This window comes from Podarcis cretensis, assembly GCF_951804945.1.
Source record: "Podarcis cretensis genome assembly, chromosome: 12".
In the NCBI taxonomy this organism is placed as follows: Eukaryota; Metazoa; Chordata; class Lepidosauria; order Squamata; family Lacertidae; genus Podarcis; species Podarcis cretensis.
The window spans coordinates 29,703,067-29,726,237 of record NC_137181.1 but is presented as its reverse complement, the minus strand read 5'-3'; the positions used below and the strand labels follow the sequence as shown (position 1 = coordinate 29,726,237).

General features: G+C 42.7%; 1 protein-coding gene across 1 annotated transcript in view; it reads right to left on the bottom strand.

Moving 5' to 3' along the window:
* Positions 1-834: 834 nt before the first annotated feature.
* The window catches only part of SDHAF3 (succinate dehydrogenase complex assembly factor 3), a 32,261-nt gene continuing 9,924 nt past the window's right edge, over positions 835-23,171 (bottom strand). The window contains exon 3 of the mRNA XM_079948208.1: positions 835-1,164. Coding sequence (XP_079804334.1) covers positions 961-1,164 — 204 coding nt within the window. The 3' untranslated portion in view covers positions 835-960. The remainder of the gene's footprint in view (positions 1,165-23,171) is intronic.

Here is a 23,171-nt window from a genome sequence, read left to right as displayed (position 1 = left end):
AAAATATGAGGCTAATTAAGTACAGATGTAATGATTTTTGTAATTAGGAAAGAGAGAAAAATTAATACCAACATTAGCTGCCATGACATAAAACTTCGACATAATAATGACAACCCAAAGATTCTTCCTTCCAAACATTGATATTGGAGTCTTAGCTACTCCAGAAGATGAAGATTTAAAATGCCGTAGAATCAAAGAATTGTAGAGTTGGAATTTCATTTTTAACTTCAGTATTAGAGCAGAACTCCTGTGTAAGGAACTGTGCAGTCATGGATTCAATGATATAACTGCTATTTTTTGTCCATGGACTGTTGATCAATGGAGTGAAAAAGCAGATAAGAGATCAAAAAAATAATTCTATATATACAAACATACGTATTTTTATAATTAATGCAGCTTTCTGACAAACTGACATACTTCTGAATAAGATCATTCAAAACAAATCACTGATCATTTCTGCTACATCCATTGCTGAAGTCATCTTCACCAAAGAATTCCGGGAGTTGCAGTTTGTTAAATGTTCTGAGAGATGATAGGAGACCCCTATTCCCCTCCCAGAGCAACAATTCCCAGAGTTCCCTGGGAAGGGCTGTTCAACTATTTGGGGACTATATACTAATGGGATCTTCGCCGAGAAAATCCAGTCTTAGCACAAAGACATTAGTTTTAATCCCTGCACTATTACCACCGCCCCAGGATCTGACAAATTTAACACAACCAAAATGTTCCTTTATTCTAAATACTAGCTAGGCTGTAATTAATATAAATGGGGCCATGTGTATTTCTAAATATTTGTCATACGTATCCCTGGAGGCTGAAATAAAACAGAAAGGGTGAACATCAGTTTCATTTATTCTTCGGGCGGAAAATCTCTTCCAAAACAGAGCTAAAGAGGCACCAAAAACAAAACAAAAACAAAAGACCCCACCACCCTACTTAAAGCATATCCAAAGTAATACGTCAATTTTTGTGATCTGTGTCATCCAAAATATTAAACTGTCTTTTGGGTTTGGTAGCTTCTTGCATCAGTTCCTGGAGCTGCCCAACTTGTTCATCTCGTAGGGCATGAAGTTTATCTTCTGGGAGGTGGGACCCAAAACGAGGATGACTTGTAGAGTTCTGTGCCTTTGGGTTAGTTTGTTGCAACAGCATCGCTGCATAGTTCTAAAAAGAAAGAAAAAAGAGGAAAAACTTCGGTGATTGTGGATTGGACCCACGTTAAGGAAGTTCACTAAGAATGAAAGCTCTTTGCTCTTCTCTTCCTTCAGCCCCCCTAAAAAAAAACACTCTCTTAAAGGGCAGGGACTCTTTTGAACAACCTGGGAGCTGCTGGAAGGAGGAGGTGATGGGAATTCTTTTCCCTTTTATTTGTAAAGAATTTTTTATTTCATTTTAGAATATATACAAAGCTGAGGGAACAATTTTAATAACCAGTGAAAATTAAAACATAAAAAAGCAGAACTATAAAACAGGCACATAAAATAAATACAGTTGCATATGGGTTAGGTAACAAAGTGCCGGTCGTGAAAGAAAGCAAGAAAAGCAAGGATAAGTGTTAAATAAATAATGTTAGTGTTATCTGGTTGCCAAGTATAGTTCCAGATTTGTCAGGCTTGTGCTGATGGTTGTCTTGAAAATGATGGTTCTGGTGCATACATAACTAAAGGAATTCCAAATCATGTAAAACGTGTCTGAGGGCTCTAAAGGTAAAGGTAAAGGTACCCCTGCCCGTACGGGCCAGTCTTGACAGACTCTGGGGTTGTGCGCCCATCTCACTTAAGAGGCCAGGGGCCAGCGCTGTCCGAAGACACTTCCGGGTCACGTGGCCAGCGTGACATCGCTGCTCTGGCGAGCCAGAGCCGCACACGGAAACGCCGTTTACCTTCCCGCTGGTAAGCGGTCCCTATTTATCTACTTGCACCCGGAGGTGCTTTCGAACTGCTAGGTTGGCAGGCGCTGGGACCGAGCAGCGGGAGCGCACCCCGCCGCAGGGATTCGAACCGCCGACCTTTCGATCGGCAAGTCCTAGGCGCTGAGGCTTTAACCCACAGCGCCACCTGCGTCCCATCTGAGGGCTCTAGTCCATGTCAAAATATCAGATTCTGTGTAAATTTCTCCATCACGGCTATATTCCAGAGGGAATAGAACCAAGAGTCAAGTGTAAGATTTGGGACTGTTTTTCATTGAGTTGTGATAACTAGTCATGCTGTCAAGACCATATATAATGGCAGGAAAATGGGTTTCAGAATCCATAAACCAGATCAACAGGACCCCAAAACACTGTAAGAAACAGTAAATATTGATGGTGAAAATAACAATGTAGAGCAATAATATTTTTTTAAAAGAATATGAAATGAACTCATACTGTAGTCAAATAGCACTGTAGAGATGAAAAGCAATAATTCCCCCTTGAAGCTGAACCTAGAATGAAGGTGTTATAGCAACACTGACGAAATCTGTGGATTGTTTCATTACTTTGCCAAAGCCAAAGTAGAAATGAAACTTCTCGTGAGTGGAAAATGGGGCCTTAAAGATACAGGGCTCAAGCAAGCCATTGTGGTCCTGCAATTCAGAAATAGCTTTTCAATTTAGCACTGGAAATCCAAGAACATGCATGACGTTAGGTTTTTTGTTTTGTTTTGTTTTAAATGGCTCTATGCATTTAACATCCTTTCCACACATACAACCTATAGCGTTGCGGTGGTACCAGTCCTTCGTGGATTGTCATTCCCAGAGGGTGTTTCTTGGGGAATGTTTTTCAGCACCATCAAACCTTCAATGTGGGGTTCCGCAGGGCTCAATCCTATCCCCCACGTTGTTTAACACCCCGCTGGGTGGGGTTATCCGGAGGTGTTGTCAGCAGTATGCTCTGTTTTTCCCTTACATCTGCACATGAGGCAGTGGACGCGCTGGACCAGTGTCTTGCCTCGGTAATGGACTAGATAAGAGCCAACAAACTGAAGCTCAATCCAGGTAAGACTCAGGCACTGTTAGTGGGTGGTTCCCTAGACCAGATGGGTGGGAGATTGCCTGCTCTTGATGGGGTTACACTTCCTCTGAAGGAGGAGGTTCGTAACTTGGGGGTACTCCTGGATCCTTTGCTGCCGCTCGAGGCTCAGGTGGCCTCAGTGGCCCAGAGTGCCTTCCATCAGCTACGTCCCTATCTGGACAGGGAGAGCCTAGCTACTGTTGTCTATGCTCTGGTAACCTCAAGGTTAGATTACTGCAAAGTGTTATATGCAGGGCTGCCTCTGAATATGGTTTGGAAACTTCAGCTATTGCAGAATTCAGCAGCCAGGATGCTCACCAGAGCAAGACATTTTGAGCATATTACACTGATCCTGGTCCAACTGCACTGGCTACCAATTAGTTTCTGGGCCCAATTCAAAGTGCTGGTTTTGACCTATAAAAAGGCTCAGGACCGCAATACCTCAAGGACCGCCTCTTTCCATATGAACCTACCTGGACCCTGAGATCATCTTCTGAGGCCCTCCTTCATGTGCCTCCTCCTCGAGAGATCCAGAGGGTGGCAACACGAGAACGGGCCTTCTCTGCAATGGCTCCCCATCTGTGGAATGCTCTCCCCAGGAAAGTTCGCCTGGAACCTTCATTATACACCTTTAGGCACCAGGCAAAAATGCTCCTTTTTAACCAGGCCTTTGGTTGATTTGATTGACATCCTATGCGCTTTTTAAATGTGGTGGGTTGTGGGGGATTATTGGGTTGTTTTATTTTGATTACATATTTTGTGGTTTTATATTTTGATTTTGTTCTGTGACCCAAGTGTTCTGGGCCCTGAGGGTGGTATATAATTCAATAAAAAAACAAATAGCTGGCTTTTAAAAAATATAAATAAACCCTTTAGGTTCCCAAACTGTGGTCCATGGACCTCTGCTTTATTTAAATGATCTGCAATGTGTCTATGGATTTGTGGACAAAGACGGGAGATGGCATTCCTTCCATTAAATATTCATATTGATATTTAATTGCACTTTTATTGGTTCTTTTATTTGTTTTATTGCATTTTATTGTACTATAATTTGAAGTCTGAGGAATTCAAATGGTAATACAATAAAGTACAATATACAATCAATAAAAGAAGCAATATAAATACAATTGAAAGTCTTGCAGGCTCTTGCCCAGCACATTACAATTGCTACAACAGACAGAAAAATCATTTAAGTAGTCCTTCAAGTCCCTCAGCAATTTTTCAAGTGCTCCATGAAGGAGAAGAAAGTCTTAACAAGCACTACTTTTGTACTCATGTTTGATGGTCACGATGCCAGCCAATTAAGTTTATTTATAAGTGTGGGAGAGTGTTACATCTTTTGCATTACCTGATATTCTGTTCTCCTATCTTGAGGTCAATTAGGCAAGATCTGGCCTTTGTCCGTATTATTCTTTATTTCCTTGGTGATAATTGTGTCCTATACACAAAAGCAGTAGTGTATTTTGCTCCAGCAGCTTCTAATATTAGAGCAGAATTTATTAAGGGGGGTATGTAATGGTGGCATTGAACAGACATGGCGTTATAATTGCAGTATGGCAGGGTCTTCTGTTTATATTCCTGTTTGTTGCCATGGTAGCCATGAAGTGGTTGAGATAACGAGGGACTTGTTTTATTTAAAAAGCAGGAACTATTGACTATTTTCACAGATAATTTATCGAAAGTTTGTAATGGTCCCTCCCCCTTATATATTTATTTATCTGCTGCTGTTTCCCATGTTGAAAACAGCTTCACACTTCAGGTAGTTAAAACATGATGGGTGGTAGAGAAGCATCAATGTTTATAGAAACCTGTAGTTGGCCATCGGCTGCCAACTACATTTTGGTATGTTCAGTTTGATTCCCGAAGTATTCTATCCAAATCCATTCTGGATCAGTCTTAAATCCCTAGTCATGATGTACCTATTTTTCGCTCTATAAGATGCACCAGACCACAAGACGCACCTAGTTTTTGGAGGAGGAAAGCAAGAAAAAAAATATTCTGAATCTCAGAAGCCAGAACAGCAAGAGGGATCGTTGCTCAGTGAAAGCAGCAATCCCTCTTGCTGTTCTGGCTTCTGGGATAGCTGCACAGCCTGCATTCGCTCCATAAGATGCACACACGTTTCCCCTTACTTTTTAGGAGGGAAACAGTGAGTCTTATATTTATTTATTTTTATAAAATTTTTATTAGGTTTTCACATTTTATAAAACAAAAACAAAAACAAAACATATATATTTTTGAACTCTTATTTTCATTACCCCCTTTCCCTGACTTCCCCCCACCCCCTCTTCATACATCCCAATTCCAATAATTAGTTCAGCAAGTTCTTATCTCACATCTTTAACATATTATTGTTATTTTTAAACTTAATCCTTTTTACTTATCCAAATTTAATTTATCCAATTCTCTTTTAAACATTAAATCTTTTTTTTCCCCCTAAGGTCGACCTAATTACCTTCCACGAATTTCTCCCTTTGTATTTTTGTTAATTATATGTCATGATGGCCGAATACAAAAATCATAAAATTTTGAAATTCTGTTCTCCCCTCCCTCCCTACCCCAGTTTCCATCCCTTCCCAAGCAATTATCCTAGCCCGGATTCCTCACATCAGAGGCCTTCAAGTCTCTGTCAGTCTCTCTCTGCCGATTTTGTTGGTAGCCCTTTTTGTTGGTCCTCAAGTCTCGAAGGAATTCTATCACAGTCACATCATATTTTCTTCCATCCAAGATACTTAATAGCAGTTGCTGCAAAAAGTCAGTTGATCTCCCATACTCAAGGAGGAAGTCCCAATCATATTTCTTTACTCTTTTGAATTCCAATATTCCAAGTGCTCCCGGGACTTCCTCATTCATCTTTCTCATCTTTCGCAGATTTGTAATCCAAAGATCTTCTTCTTTATTTCCTGACAATATGGGCTTCTGATTGATATTTTCCTGCACTTTTTCCATTCCTTCTTTTCTCTCCACCAGTTCCAAAAAAGTCTTTTCTGGTTCAGCTGCAGATTCCTTATCAGACCAATCCTTTATGCATTCAGCAGAGTCGTTTGTTTTGGAATTCAAGGTCATAAGTTCTTTGTTCATAGCCGTACTCTGCTCTTGCAGGATTCCCACGAGAAAAAACATTCTTTCTATCTCTGCCAGTAATTTTCCCTCTGCAGCCATTGTAATGTCTCTAGTTCCCCCTAGGGGGATTACAGTTGCTTGATAGTCCTTTTCCAACAGCCCGTTACTTTGTTGTTTATAACTACGTTGTTTCCAGCCACCTCAGTTCAAAAGCAACACTTTTAGTTCAGAGAGTTATTAAATAACAAAGTTCTTAAATTTTAGCCGCCCGTTTGACAGCTCCTTTGACAGCTGTCAAACTCCTTGTTCTTTTTCCTCCGGCTCGCACACAGGACGCTCCCGGGTTCGGGAGGGGGGGGGTTTACACAAAAGCTTCCAAAACTCCTCACTTTCTCTCCAGCACAAAGACTTCTTCTGTCAAACTCATGGAAATATTTTTTATCTAACACCAAAAACAATATTCTCCACCTTAGTCCACCGATCCTTGCTTTAGATCGTTTGTAGATAGGGGGGGTGCGGATTTCCCTTTAGCACATCCCCCGGTTGTACCGAATTCAAAGGTATAGATTTTAAAGTCCAAATTCCATTCTACTCACGGGTTATTTGTTTCCAGTCCGAATTTTGGGGAAAAAGTCAGCGCTGTCCAGCCATGGCACGCGGCTTCACTCCACTGAAGTAGCGGTCTACTCTCAGCACCACGCCGCTCCCTGTACCCTCTCCGTAGCCTTTAAAAAGGCTCTTCGTGGGTCAGGGAGGGCGCTTAAAGGTGCCCACCGAGTCACCAAGTCCGCAGGCTTCCACGCCTGCAGTTTCTGAGGGTCCCCGCGTTGCCGGCGTGGTAGGACCCGTCTTCAGCAGAGCCGATTCCCTCCGGAGCTCGGAGGGAATCCGCCATTAGCCGATCGCGCTAACCCGGAAGTCCCGAAACAGTGAGTCTTATAGAGCAAAAAATACGGTATATTTTTTACCAATAAACCCCATTAACTCACACGCAGTTATGCACACTTACGTCCCTTTGCTTCTTTATTTTCTATTCTGTGCATGTGTGCATAACTAACTGTGGTCTGAATTTTGGCTAACTTACTTATACAGCAGTACCTCAGGTTACATACACTTCAGGTTACATACGCTTCAGGTTACAGCCTCCGCTAACCCAAAAATAGTACCTCGGGTTAAGAACTTTGCTTCAGGATGAGAACAGAAATCGTGCTCCGGTGGCGCAGCGGCTGCAGTAGGCCCCATTAGCTAAAGTGGTGCTTCAGGTTAAGAACAGTTTCAGTAACTTAAGTATGTGAAGTGGAAGAAGGTGATAAAGATACATCCTTCCTATCAACGCAAATAAAAAATACCAGCATACAGACTACAGCAGAGGTCGGGAACCTCAGGCCTGGGGCCAAATGTGGCCATCCAGTTCTTTTTTAGCTGGTCTATGTGACTCTCTCATGGCCGCACCATTTCCCAGCCCTCCTCCACTCCCTTATCAAATGGTTTTGCCTGGCTCTGACCTTGAACAATGATAATGCCTCCTGTTTGTCTGGACAGAGATTTGAGGTTGGAGTGGATAATGGTCCTATTCATTGCCCCACATTAATTTTGCCAGTGCTATCATCCACCATGGTCATGTGGTTCTTAGTGTTATTCTAAAGCAGCAATGCTGCAGCAAGCAAAGGCTCTAGCAGCTCAGTCAGCTGCTTGTGGCTGCAAAGCCAGACAGGATGTATGTGACTGTTGCCATGGAAACAAAGGGGCAGTCCATTCTCCTTATTGAGCACAGGATGTGAGCTCAGTGTGTGTCATATGACCTGTACAGGATGTACATGGGTGGAGTTTGGAGTTTCTCTCTGTTTGTTGAAGAGAGCGGACATCTTTCACTGTATTCACTGCTGAAGACAGGAATAAAAGCAATGTAGATACATTTCTGTCTGAGTCTGATTCCCCTCCCTGGGGATATGCAGGGAGCAGGGAGGAGGAGAAGCAGTTGGTGTTTTTTCCTCACAGCCTGAGGAAAATCGCCGGAACGGACCTCGTGTGTTTTTCCTGCCGGGAGTCGCCGGAGGGAGGTCAAAAGAATTCAGCCGGTGCCTGGAGAGATAGGCACATACCTCAGACCGAGCCTGAATTCTAACAGTGGTAGCAGAGGATGGTTGCTACGATCCATGGGAGTCTGCATCAAGGAGTAGCAGAGCTACTGTATTCATCCCTCTCCATGGAAGCCTGAGATGGAGGCTGATTCTCTGCAGCCAGGAGCTCACCAGAAGAAGCTGAAAGCCAAGCTACGGAGCCCAGGTATGAGATTTTCGGGCTTAAGAGTGTGAATGCAGATGGATTAATTCTCTGCTTCATGGGAGCAACGTTTGGGAAAAACAGCTCCGAGAGAGAAGAGTCTGCATTCCAAACATTCCTGTGGTTTTTCCTGTCCAAGGAAAGGAATGTGGTTGCTTAGCAACGCAGGCCAGTTTCAAGATAAGGGCTGGATGTCAGGCTATGCCCAGAGAGGCAAAAACAGCTCGTGTTTAGACTAGGCCCTTACAAAGGAACTGTTGAAAGGGGACTTTCCAAGCGGCCAGTGTTAGAGCTGCCAGGTGCACAGAGTGTAAACAAGCCAGCTATTGGATTTTAGAGGCTTGTGTTTGAGAGTCAATGCAAGGACTCAAAATGGATGTCAAGAAGGGAAGCCTGCCTTCTCCACCCCTCTTGACCAGTGACAATTATGCATCTTGGTCTATTAAGATGAAGGCCTTGCTGCAGAATCAGAGACTGTTTGGGGTGATTGAGAACCCCATCCCTGCAGCACCAACGCGTGCTTGGGAGTCACAGGATGTGAAGGCCAGAACCGCTATAATTCTGTGCGTGTCAGACTCTCAGCTTATTCATATACAAGATTTACAGCACGCGAAAGATGTTTGGGACACGCTGAGAAGGACACATCAGAGAGATGCAGGTTCTTCAGCGTTGCTGTATTTTGAAAAGCTGACTAACCTGAGGCTTGCACCTGATGGAGATGTTCAAGCGCACCTGACGGAAATGAAATTTCTGCGTCAGCAGATGGTGGAACGCAATTTCCGTCTGCAGGAGGAAGTGTTTTGCTTCATGGTGATCAACAGCCTGAATCGGACTTACAAAACGGTTGCCAGTCAGCTGGGGTCTCTCCCAGCAGCTGATCTAACGTCGGACAGGGTCTTTGCCGTGGTTCTTTGTGAACATGACAGACTTGCCGCCCTGGAAGTGAAGGACAGGGGGAGACAAGAACGGGGTTCAGACACCCCCACTGCTGATGCTACTGGAGGAAATGCTGTAGCTTTGAACGTTGTCCAATGTTTCAATTGTGGGCAGACTGGGCATCTTCAGCGGTACTGCAAGAAGCCACGTCAGAACAAAGGAGCCAAGGGAAGCTCCACGAAGTCTGAGGCGTCAGGCAGAAGTCATGCCAAGTCACAGGCGAAGCCTGCAAAGGCTTTGATGTCGAAAGGAACCAAGCCAGATGTGGAGAACGCTTTTGTCATTGACACTGGCTGCACATTTCACATGACCCATCGTAGGGATTTGTTTTCGTCGTTTAAGAAGCAAAGCTTCGTTGTGCAACAAGCCAACGGTCAAGAGCTGGAAGCCACCGGAATTGGGACTGTGTATCTTAAAAGTCTGAACTTGACTATAAACGATGTTTATTTGGTTCCAGAGTTGAAGTACAATCTGCTCAGCGTTTCGCAGATTGCCAAGAAGGGACTAAAACTGTCCTATGATGATCAACACTGCGATATCTACAAAGATGGAGAGTTGTATCTTTCTGCCAAAGAGAAAGATGGACTGTATTTGTTGACTTTTGATCAAAGTGATTACATGGAATGTAATTCTTGTGATTCTAACATGATTTCTTTTGCAGGTGTAGCCAAGAAGAACGCCAAGCAGGTCACCTCAAGGGTCGACAGGGCATTTCAGCGGGTGTATGCTGATGTGATTGGTCCTTTAGCACCATCTAGAGGCAATGCAAAGTATTACCTAATATGTGTTGATTCTTTTACAGGTTTTGTCTGGATTTATCTTTTGGAGAGACCGAAAGAAGCCTTAGAAAGGTTTAAAGAGTTTTGTGACAAGGTTAAAAATATGCATGATGCTGACATAAATTGTCTTTGCACAGAAGCCAATTTTTCTCTTACAGGATTTCCAGAGGTTCCTGAAGAAGAAAGGGATAAGACACAAAATTGCAGCTTCCGAAGAAGCTTGGAACAGATGTGTCTGTGTTAGAGTGAACAAAGAATTGCAAAAGGGAATGCATGCGCAATTGCTTAGTTCACATCTGCCACATGAGTACTGGGCTGAGTCGCTAATGTCATATTGTTACACGTGGTTGAGAAAGGTTTCAAAAGACTTGGGATGTTCTCCTTTTGAGAAACTGTTCCACAGAAAACCTTCTGTTGCCCATTTCAAGGTTTTTGGGTCTCATGTGAGAACAGAAGCTCCAGGTGGAGTAAAGAATGCCAGAAGCATTTTTGTGGGTTATGAAAAGGGTCTCTACAGAGTAATTTTGTCTGAATCTGGTCAGGTGATTCTCACAAAATTTCTAGAGAGTGCTCCTGAACAGGAGCGAGTGATTGTTCACACATTTCCCACAGGTGATGATGATGATTCTGATGATGATGATGTTGATTTTATTGAGTTCAGTAGTACTGATGATGACAGCGATAGCTCAGACAGCTCAGTTGTCACAGTCATTGAGAAGAAATCTCACACAATGACTAGACCCTCAGAAGAGGAGGATGAACCACTGATTAAGCTTAGTACTGGTTCTTCAGAGAGTTCAGAGGCTGAACCAGAAAGCAAGGGAGAGCAGCACCTCTTACGTAGGTCTGAGAGAGCAACGAAGGGTGTACCACCCAAGAGGTATTCAAAAGAGTTTGCCAACCAAGCTATTGCATGTGTGGCTGTTGTAAACGACCAAGGTCAAATTGAAGCTGTGTCTGAGTCAGAGACAAAGGCACAACAGAGAGTTGCTAACCAAGGTAATGCAGAAGCACTCATTCCTTGGAAGTCACACAACCAGAGAGGTACATTGGTAAAACCAGTGGCGTGTAGTTCCAAGGGTGGAACTGAAACAACAGGGGAGTGTTATAAGTATAACAACTGTTTGTTTTCTTCTCTGGATGATGCTTTGCTCGCAGCACGCATTGATGCTTTAGGGGGAGTATGTTATTCTAAAGCAGCAATGCTGCAGCAAGCAAAGGCTCTAGCAGCTCAGTCAGCTGCTTGTGGCTGCAAAGCCAGACAGGATGTATGTGACTGTTGCCATGGAAACAAAGGGGCAGTCCATTCTCCTTATTGAGCACAGGATGTGAGCTCAGTGTGTGTCATATGACCTGTACAGGATGTACATGGGTGGAGTTTGGAGTTTCTCACTGTTTGTTGAAGAGAGCGGACATCTTTCACTGTATTCACTGCTGAAGACAGGAATAAAAGCAATGTAGATACATTTCTGTCTGAGTCTGATTCCCCTCCCTGGGGATATGCAGGGAGCAGGGAGGAGGAGAAGCAGTTGGTGTGTTTTCCTCACAGCCTGAGGAAAATCGCCGGAACGGACCTCGTGTGTTTTTCCTGCCGGGAGTCGCCGGAGGGAGGTCAAAAGAATTCAGCCGGTGCCTGGAGAGATAGGCACATACCTCTGACCGAGCCTGAATTCTAACACTTAGAAGCTTGTCCTCAGCCTGAAAACCTGAAAATTCTTCCCCATCCCAGTCTAATAATAATAATAATTTTATTATTTATACCCTGCCCATCTGGCTGGGTTTCCCCAGCCACTCTGAGACACCAGAAATTTTAAGAATACATTCATCATATCCTTTATATAATTGCATGCTTGGCTAATACTTTCTTAAGATGCACCTTTAAGAAATTTTATTAGCAGCTTTCTGTTGATTCTCTTATCTTTTTAACCTAATCATATATCCTGTCAATAGATGCATTCTGAAGCAATTGTTTCAAACAAAGTTATCCCACTGTAATCTTCATAAGCCTCATTGCCCTTCATCTTACTGATGTATTTTGATAACAGTAAACGCTAGAAACATTACCAGCCCGTCGGGTTAACTTGCTATATTTTCTTTTCACTTTTGCAATGGCTACAACTTCACAGCAGCCCACACTCCGTAAGCAATTTAAGAGGATGTATTAAGATTTCAAAAGAAACACTTAAGTAGATCAAATTATAGAATCAATTAATGAAGCTAATTTGAACTGACAGTTACTTTGCTTTTCAATTTGAACTCCTGTACCAAGTCACCAACAGCAATTTATCATCAGGTTATTTCAGGCTGCCTTTGTTAGTGAAATGAATCTATTAAACGTATCACGGGGTGAGTGTGCCCCCCCCCTTTGGCAAAGGATGGAATGCTTTTCTGTGTGTTTATTTCCTTTGCTTTTAAGTAAACAAGGACCACACTCCATCCACCCACTGTGGATACTTGCCAACCACATTGATTGTCTCGTCACATTTAGACCGTCTTTATCAAACCATGTCACAAGTGTCTTTGTTGATTCCTTGATCCTTAGCAGCATCAGTCAACACCGCATGGGAAAATACATGGACAAGATTTCTTATGAGAATCAGCAATGAGGCATGATGGGAAGGGGGAGCCTACTTAATACCACTTTCTCGTTCAACACAAATAAGAGTATGGAAGCAATCAGAGATGAGGTCCAGTCTCCCTCACTGCTCTTGCCCTGAGAAAATCAAATTACTGTATTGTTTGTGTTTGGATTTCTTAGTGGAAAGAAGTCTAGCTTCCTCCCAAGCTCATGTACTTCATCCTAGTTCCTCTTTGTCCAATGAGGATCATTTTGCTTCCAGTTTTGATTAAATGAGCCAAACAAGTTATGGTTAATCTGCATCATGAGTACAGATAAAATTCTCACAAGTGCCGCTATGCCACTTTTCTGGCAGATGGGTAGTTACTGCTTACTAGGAGAGAGATGGGGCATGGAAATGGCAGGAGGTGCAGTGCAAGTGAATTGGCAGGGACAAAAATAGATGGTCTCATGCCCAGCATCTTAGGCCTCCCGCTAAGTAACAGTGTTCTCCTCCAGTCAAGCCGCTTCTGAAAATTGTGAATAAAATCATAGATGATTTTGAAAATGAGCATTAACCCTGCAACCGCAAGCTGGTGTAAATTGAGGTGTTATTTCATTTTCTGGCACCTATGGATTCCATTACTTATGGGAGCCTTTCAGACAACCTAACTCCACCTGCCTGCTGCCCATAGGAAACTACAAAAATCAGTACGTATTGGGGAAGTGGGGAAGGTTGTCTGAATCCATCATTACCTCCAAGGAGTCAGGTGGAAAAAAATGTGTGGATCTGCCCAGAAATTCAAGTATCAAACAAATTCTTGTTCCACTGCTTGTAAAGGATTGCTGGTGGCTAGAAGGGTTATGATCAGCTTTCAGTCTTTGAGCAACTTAAGTCAATGACAACTATGTACTGAAGGAAATTTAGTTCTCAGTGTTCCATTGTCAAGAAGTAAACCGGCCAGGTATGAAGCTCTCCAATCTTAAACAGCAAGAATGGCATCCTTGTAGGCCTAGATGTTCAAAGAAGCCAAAAGGGAATCGGATGCTCCCAGTCCATTGAAAAAAAAATGAATCTAGTACTGTACTAATTTGGGGATCCTTTTAAAAATTCAATTGATAGAAAGGCTTGCGCAGTTCAAAGACATTTAGAGCTTTGAAAAACATCACTTCCGCACTCTGGGTATTTCAAAGTACTCCACATGCTAATGCCAAAGAACACACAGCAGCTGAGTTGTATCTCACCAGAATACTGAACAAGTCAGACAGAAAACCCTGTGGGAGAGTTCACCCAAAGAAATAAGCACATGTTTATTGGGTAAAAGAACTTTCCCAAATCATGTGAAAATATTTCCACTGTACAAATCCACAACAAGCCCTGGCGAAAAGAATAGGAGAGCTTCCTTTAAAACTTAACTTGGGATCTACTGAAACTGACCACCTTGTTTTGAGCTGAAGTCTAACTACACGTTTCATGCAAATATACATACTGTTTTAATATCGCGTGATGGTCTTTTGCTTGAGAAGGGGAGGAATGTAGAGCATCCCACAGCTTCCTGTGGTCAGGAAGACAATTTCTGCATCTCCTGTGTAAAATCTTGTTTTGCACTGAGTCTTCCTGTTGTTTGTTTGTTCATACCACACATTTCAATGGATTTCCCCATCACTTTCCTAACCGCAAAAAGATGGTTTCTTTTTTTTCAAGTAGGTTTCTTGCACTAGAATACCTGAACTGGGCAAACTTAAATTTATCAGTATGCACTTGGACCCCTCGCTCCTATTCCAGTATGTTTTTAAATGTGCCAAGAAAATACAGTTTCCAAGCCAACACCACTGGCTTCCCAGTTGCCAGATCCAAAATATAAACATTACTGATTCCAGATGGCACTTTCAACTCATATAATCCATACATTGCTTTGACTCGGTATTCAGTCTCGCTCTTGTCAAGAACAAATCTTTTATTTCCACAGAGAACTGCATTCTGCCTTTACTGTCACAAAGATTCATTGCAGGGAGAGGCCAGATGCATGAGAAATGATCGCAGGGAAGGATATCTAATCAAATTGCAACACTGACTTCTTTTTTTTAGGACAGTATGAAAAAAATAAATCCTACTGACTACAGAAACCCAGTAAGTGTGTTACATTTTTGTTGCAAAGTGCACATCCAAGGGATTGCCCCTAAGCAGAGCTTTCCAAATTCGGTGTCACGACACGTTAGTGTGTCAGCTGCATTAGGTGTGTCGCACAAACGCTCCCTGTGCTCCTCCCGGGGCTGGAAAGGAGTTAAGTTTAACCTCTGGTTTGCTAGTAAAACTGAATTACTGTGTTGCAAAATGATGCATGTGGAAAAAGTGTGTCACCACCATGAACGACTTGCAAAGCTTTGGACTAAAGTATTCTTAAAGCATTGTATTAAATAAAAATAGGACTGCCAAATATTTTGAGCTTTGTATAGCATGCCTACCTAGGCACCTGTAGATGTCTGATGCTGGAGGATACGAGCTGCTGTAGCAACTCCTATGTACTCCCTCTTTGGGCTTGCTACCTATCTGCCTAACTTGCCAAGAGGCACAAAGTAGATGAAGATGAAATAGACAGATGAATGGACCAGGGAGGGGCCGGGTGGAAGCAGGTGCAGCTATCTCATCTACTGCATCACTGGCTGTATGTCCAGCACCCTGGTTGTTATGTGGCAACCCTACTTATATACCCCAAGGATGGGGAATATGTGACCGTCCAGCTACTGTTGAATGCCAACTCCCGTTAGTCCCCCATCCAATGTAGGCAATGGGCAGGGATGATGGGAGTTGTCATCCAACATCTGGAGAGATTATCCATCTCTGCTATACACCCAGAAATAGCAATTCAAAACATCATTTGCTTTTCCAAGCATCCTGCACTTTCCCAATAGATTTCCCCTTGGGGAAGCAAAGCAGCATTCTTCTCCATGTGTTATTTATTTATTATTAGATTTATAGCCCACTTTCCCTGCAAGGAGCCCCACTGAACATTTCCAAGTGAAACACACACAAATTATACTGTTAAATATTGAATATTTCTAATTTCCAACTTAATATACAGGAAACACAATAATGACTACTCGTTAGGAAGAAGCACAGAAGAGCTCAAAAGAGATAAAATGTTATGCAAATGTTAATTCATTTATATGCAGGAGGCCATTCGTCACGCCTGGATTTCAATACAAAGTTGTAAGGTTAAGCCTGCCCCCCCTCTCTTTAAGTTTCGAAAAAGGAAAAGCTTTCAAATACTCTTTAAGCTCTTGACAGCAATCAAACAATGTGCGAGCCCTGCCTCCTGAAAAACTATGTAGCTCTGGAAGCTGCACATAAAGGAGTGTTTAAGATGAATACACCTTCTTAGAAATAAAACAGAAATCTCAGCTTCTTCTCCTCTGCCTTAGCTGCCATAGCAACGTGACTTACTCTCATACAATTAAGCGTTCTCTACCTTTGCAGCCCTGAACTAAGAAAAGTTAAGCACAGTGTGTCATATTAATGAGTTTTGCTTCACTTAGATACACCAACATTTTGGTTATAGCCTATAGCAAGGGTAGGGGACCTCTGGTCTGCAACCTAGTTGGCCCAGCACATAAACCATGCCCACCTGCCCCACACACATCCCCACACCTGACATCAGGTGACACCGGGTGTGGGGCAGGTACAGACACAGCTACAGTTATAGGGAGCTCCTGGTTGTTCCTTTGAAAAGGGATTGGCTGCACTAAGAACTTCCCCATCGGGGAACGTGCTTCTTTCAGTACTTTAAACCACCTCCTATTACTTCAAAGTAAATGTACATAGGATTGATGGGGTGTTAGGGACTGACTCCAAGCACAGATCCTTGAAAGACTATATTCCACTGCGATCAATGGCACTTACTTCCAAGTAAACAAATTCTACATACCCCCTTGTGCAAATTAATTGAAACAATGTAGTTTATTGTACAAAACACACATATACATGTACAAAACTCACATATACATACATTATTAACCAGTATGACCTCTGCTATTTTTCAGCAGCATTTTAACACAGTTTGGCACAGAGTCTACTAGTTTCGAACAGTCACTGTTGGTTTTTGGATCCCTGTACCGCACTTGAATCAGTGCCTGAATGAGCTTCTCCATGGTCATACAGTCTACAGCACGGAGGTGATTTTTGCATATAGCCCACAAATTCTCAATGGGATTTACGTCTGGGGAATTCCCTGGCCAATCAAGTACCTGTATTTGCTGCTCTGTCATGAATTTCTTCACCACTTTTGATGTGTGACAGGGGGCTAGGTCCTGCTGCAATATCCCAGTACCATCAGGATACCTCTTTTCCAGCTCTGGAATAACTCTCTTTCGTAGAACCTCAATATATTGTGGCGAGCGCATCATTCCTTCTGTTGGCTGCAGGCTTCGGACACCATAATGCTCAACTGACTTTTCGTGTTTGTTTTGAGTACACAATTAGGAGTAAGATAGAAAACATGCTTTGTTTCAATTAATTTGCACAAGGGTGTGTGTGTGTGTGGGTGTGTGTGTGGGTGTGTGTTTAAAGTGCCTCAGAATGCTGCAGACCTAGTCCTTTGGGTTGCTCCTTTAGGCACAAGAAATTAGTTATTACTTTTGCTTTTTCTGTTTTATCTATCTATCTATCTAATCTACTCACACACAGTTGCAGGGAATTAATTTTAGTAATGTATTCACACATACACAAGCAGAAATATGACTACTGGTTTTTCTTGCGCAAAATATCTGCAAAACAATTTTATCTAAAAAGCCGAAGTGTCATCAATTTAGAATTTCATTATCTTCCTGGAGAAATGTTTACCACTACCGCTCTCAGAATTACCTCCTTCGTTCCAGTTTCTAAGGAACTGTTTCGATGCTATCTGGACAGAAATGCTAACAAATGCATACATGGGGGGGACGGGGACGTACCTGGTATGTTTATAGAGGCTGGCAGGCACTGCAAGGCATACTACACTCTGGAAAGCTTTAATTAACCAATGGGACAGACTAATTAGGAGAAGACCATGACGATGCCAACAATGGAGCAGACTCTGAACACATTTGATGGGGCAAAAGAACAAAGGCACTAAGCAGAGACCACAAACCAAATTCTAAGCACCTATTCACACAGCAATTAAAACCCATTACACGCTATTATCGGTTTTCCACCAATTAAGCTCACATGCAGTTCTTTGTTATTAATTCAGCTGCTAATGGATTCTATAAAGCAACATCTACAAAATATCTCCCCTGATAGATGCATGTCCAGATCCGAAGAGTTATGCACATAGGAAAATAGCAGCCATGAACCACTCAGAAATCTAACACGTGTATACATAGACTCAGATCAGAAGATGAGAAAAATGGCAATGGTCAGGATCAGGGAAAACAGGCACAGTTCTGGGCCTGGTACAGGAACAAGAGAAGTTCAGTTCACATTTAAAGACAAGCCTGCTTAGTTCTCACTTTATGAAACAATGCACTTCTCTGAATTTTGCAGTGCCCCTCTCCAACCATGTACAGTGGAACCTCGACTTACGTACGGCTCTACTTACGTACGATTCCAGTTATGAGCTTCAGTAGGTGCTTTGACTTATGAACTTTCCTCTAGATACTAAGAGGCCTTGCCAGCAACCTGGAGCTCACCCAGCCGGCTGCAGAGCAGCACTGAGGCTTCTGCTGCTGGGGAGAGGGCCCCCATCCCACCCCCAAAGCTGTGGAAGAGGCACAGCCGTGCGCACTGCAGCCCCAAACCCCGCCAAGGAACTAACCTGAGGAAGTCCAGAGAAGAACCTGGCCTGGCAAGAAAAAAAAGTGACCCTGGCCGAAGTGAATCAGCTCTTTACTGACCCTTGCCCCACCCCCAGCTTATAGCCAGGTAAACCCACCCACACTCAGGGCATGTAAGAATAAAATAAATGTTATTTCTTTTCATCTACAATACTGTCTTATTTATTTTATAGTACAGTACATTGATTATTGCCTTCATTTTATGGATCTATGGTCTCGTTGGACAGTAAAATCCGTGTTAAATTGCTGTTTTAGGGGGTGTTTTTCATCGTCTAGAACAGATCAATTCACTTTTCCATTACTTTCTATGGAAAAGTGCACCTCTACTTATGTACATTTCTAGTTATGTCTGGACCTCCAGAATGGATTGTGGTTGTAAGTAGAGGTTCCACTGTAATGGGTATAAAAATGCACATACTAAGGTAAAGTGTGCATAAAAATGCATATATTAGTGAAAAATAACAATGCAATTTTATTTGGGAAAAATAATGGTTCATAATAAGGAATACTGCATACAAAACAAGTATATATTAAAAATATATAATCACAAACTGATGTGGAAATGTTGAGATTGTGGCAATTTCTAACAAGGGTACCTATGACATATCAGTTTTCAGTTCATAGAGTCCTTTCTCCAGGTCAGTGTGAGACGCTGCTGTCACAGACATTGTGAGGTTGGCAGGGAGAAAATCAGGGGAGAGAGGTGGGGGAAGAAAGTGGTCTTTCATTCTTTTGCTTAGTGTACTTAGAGCCAGTGTGGTGTAGTGGCAATAGACTCGTAATCTGGTGAACCGGATTAGCATCTCCGCTCCTCCACTTGCAGCTGCTGGGTGACCTTGGCCTAGTCACACTTCTCTGAAGTCTCTCAGCCCCACTCACCTCACAGAGTGTTTGTTGTGGGGGAGGAAGGGAAAGGAGATTGTTAGCCGCTTTGAGACTCCTTGGGGTAGTGATAAAGCGGGATATCAAGTCCAAATTCTTCTTCTTCTTCTTCTTCTTCTGTGCGGAGTTTTTGCGTCAGTGTTGCGAGGATAGGTTCTTGAATGAAGACCTCATTCCCCCCCACCCCCCAAATCCCAGAGTGGAAAAGTGGGAGGGAACCGGCAGCCATTTAGATGCTGCCATCACTACAGAGCCCATCATCCCTGACCCTGGCCATGCTGTCAGTCGGAGTCCAAAAACACGGGTTGCCCTCCCCTGAACAAGTGTAGGCAATCAGTGTTGCGTAAACTGCATCAGATTGGGGGGGGGTGTTGTGTGGTGTTGCTGTGATCTTGCCTTTTGCTACTTACCTTTGTAGCACAGGCGACTCCTCACTTACAGGAGGGTTACGCTCCAGGTCTCTGCGTGCATGAGTGAAATGTGTGTAAGCGTGCAGCTTCCCGCCCAACAGCTGTTGAGCGGGGTAGTGTGGCAGCAACAAGAGCTCCTGCACACCATTGGGGAGGCCTTGTGAGTCTTTTTTGGCTCACTGGCATCGTCTTCGGGCTCTGGGGAGGGTCTCCTCACACGCCACAAGGACTTCCCAGCCCTCTCCCGCCATTTCAGCTCGGAATTTATGTATTTATTTCCCAGCGCCGCACGTATGCGCAAGTCAACCGCGCATAAGTCGGGGTGTGTGTGTGTGTGTGTGTGTGTGCCTGTACAAGCTATTTCTGTCAAACACGCAGCGATATAATGCTATTCTTTATCTTAAAAAAAATAAAATGCAAACACATTCAAACCTATGAATTAAACCCAAAATGAATAATATCCAACATGGCATCATCTATTTCGAAATGCCAAGCGAGAGAAAATGTGTTTAATTCTCTATCAAATTAAATATTTATTCTCTGCCAAGGGAACAATTAATGTGTCAATCCATTATGTCTTTCTCTAGTCTAATAAGCAATTGCCAAGTTTTTATATATGGGCTTTAAAAAAAAAAAAAAAGATTTATCTATTCCAGTTTGGCAAGAGACAAATTCAAGGACGATAAGGCGATCAATCAGTGCAAGTGGCTATTTTCTACCTTCCTCTTGGAAGCAGCATGCCTCTGCATACTAGGTGTTGGCCAACCTATGTGCTGTTACTTCCCATAGGCACCTGCTTGGCCATTGCGAGACCAGGCACCTTCATGTATTCATATGGAATAGATCGGACTTCCCGCAACTTTGGGTCCCTAAATGTTGTTGGGACTATAATCCCCAACCAGCATGACCAAGAGTGATGGGGGCTGAAGTCCAAAAACAACTGCAGAACTCTATGTTCTTCTCCCATGTTGCAGCCAATGATGGGGGAGTTTGGCTGGATGGACCACTGGTCTAATAATGTCTTCCTCGTCCAAATAATGTTCTTCTTCATCCAAAATATAATCTCGGCGTATACTAGGCTTCCTTTCCCATTGACCTCCCTGCCATGCAGTAGTACCATGTTGGGCGTCTGAATTTAATGCAACTGAAGTGAAACTCGATGGTTCAAATTAAATGCTCTCCCATTACATTTACTTGTCACCAGAAGCAATTGGGAAGGTTTCTGATGCTGCACAGAACACATGAATTCTCTTGAAAATTCAATCACAGTCCTTAATACGGTGGTGAGGAAGAGTGAGGAGCAGCTGTCTCTATGAAATAGTCAAGAGTTATTCTCTCTGTAATAGCTAGACTGCCCTGCTCGGAGATCTTCTAATTTTTTTATTTTTTTTTGCTAAGGTAATGGCTCGTAGGGCTACTTCTCTAATAGTCAGGAAACAGCCTGACACCAGAGGAAGTTCAGAAAGAGGTATCTATTAAAGCTTTTAGAACTGCGTTCAGATTCCACAGAGAGCACTCCCTAATCTGAAGACGGCTACGTAAAAGTGACAGCTCTTGAGAACTTGATAGCGCAAGGCAAGGAAGAGAATAGATAGGAGCATCTGAGAAAATGGGATACAGAGCCAACAACTAAATTCTTATACTATCACTGAAGCCTAGTTGTGACACTGATTGTGAGGAGGGGGGGAGTCCAATTTTGGCAGAGCGGTTGCCTTTGAATCAGAAGCCTTTTTCTTCCCTATGCGCTTGCATATTACTAAGACTCTGGTACAAACACATGAACTGCGGCATTCTCATAAACACATCAGAGGTGAAGGATTGAAGCAATTATCCTTTTAATGCTCAGATAAGAAAATAGTTCGTCTTTGGATCATAATATGTTTCGCCGGTAGTTTACACCAACTTGGACCCAGACCACTAAATCAGGATCATGCCCTTGCTTAGAGGAAGGATGTTGTGGGCCGGGTAGGGGAGGGGGTGATTTCTGACAATTCATCATCATTTATAATAATATCCCGCCCTTCCTTCTGAAGAGGGCACAGGAAAGCAAACACATAAGCATAAAAAGGATTCAATTAAAAATAAAATAACGTATTTATTTTATTTTTTAAAAAAACTTCAAGTTATGTCTTCTCTCTGAAAAGCTGCTTCAGAGGGTTGGGCAGGGGGCACCAAAGCAGTATTAGAGGTGCTGCAAGGGGGGCAGCTATAAGAGGAAGGAGAATCTGCAAAAAAAAAAATCTCCCTTCTACTTCCACAGATGGGGCACTCTGGATCCCACCTATAGACCACACACCCATGTCCCCAGCTTTGAGTTTTCAAGACCACTAGAATGACTTTTTGCAATAAAATATATTAGCTAGGTAGATAGCAATTGCTTTCTTCTAAAGTGCAAGACTTGTCCCATGTCCACATTCACCCCCTTACTGTCTTTATTTTGACCAAAGGCATGCGAATCCTTCAGCAATATATCAAGGAAAACTGTACTTAGTGTTCCATCATGCTCACGATGGGGCTGAGAGGAATCATTTTTGAGTTCTAGACTCTTAGTCAAATAGGTGCGTGTGTAAAGAAAAGAAAACCGAACCAAACATCTCTTTTCGTAAATGATAAAGTAACTGAACACTGACAGATTATTATTTTTTTTAAAAAAAAATGTAATTGGCTAAATTATTTAATTGCATTCATTTTCTCTCTCCCTCTCTCTCTGAAACTGAAAATTAAGCAATATAGGTCTGATCCTAAATAAATAAAAAGTTTTCTTCCATGAAGTGTAATGATATAAGCCCAGCTCAAAACTAATTTAAATCAAGAGACTAATTAGCTTGGATCATTATTTGAAGAATGGCAAAATCAGAAAATGGGAGAAGCGATACAAAGGAAATAAATGATGAAAGTTACCACAGCAAAATGGAGCCCATGCTGCGTAAAGAAACTTATTGTATCCTAAATATATATTAGGCAACCGAATTTCCCACCACGTCAGTGAAATCACAATGAGACCTTTTCGTGATGCCTTGGAGCTTTGTATATCAGAAAGCTTTTTAAAAACATCTCCCAGAGGGAAAATCCTTTCACACACACACACACACACACACACAAACAACGTGGTAAAGCTATGGTGGCTAGCCTCCAAAGTGCTTAGGAAAAGCCGTATGTTGAAACCCTAGTTTCGTTGCTTCCATCCTAATTCCTATTATAACGAACTGTATTCAAATGAAAAGACTGTTGCAGTTACAGTGGTACCTTGGGTTACAGACGCTTCAGGTTACAGACTCCACTAACCCAGAAATATTACCTCGGGTTAAGAACTTTGCTTCAGGATGAGAACAGACATCGTGCGGCGGCGGCGTAGGGGCACCGGGAGGCCCCATTAGCTAAAGTGGTGCTTCAGGTTAAGAACAGTTTCAGGTTAAGAACGGACCTCCGGAACGAATTAAGTTCTTAACCCGAGGCACCAC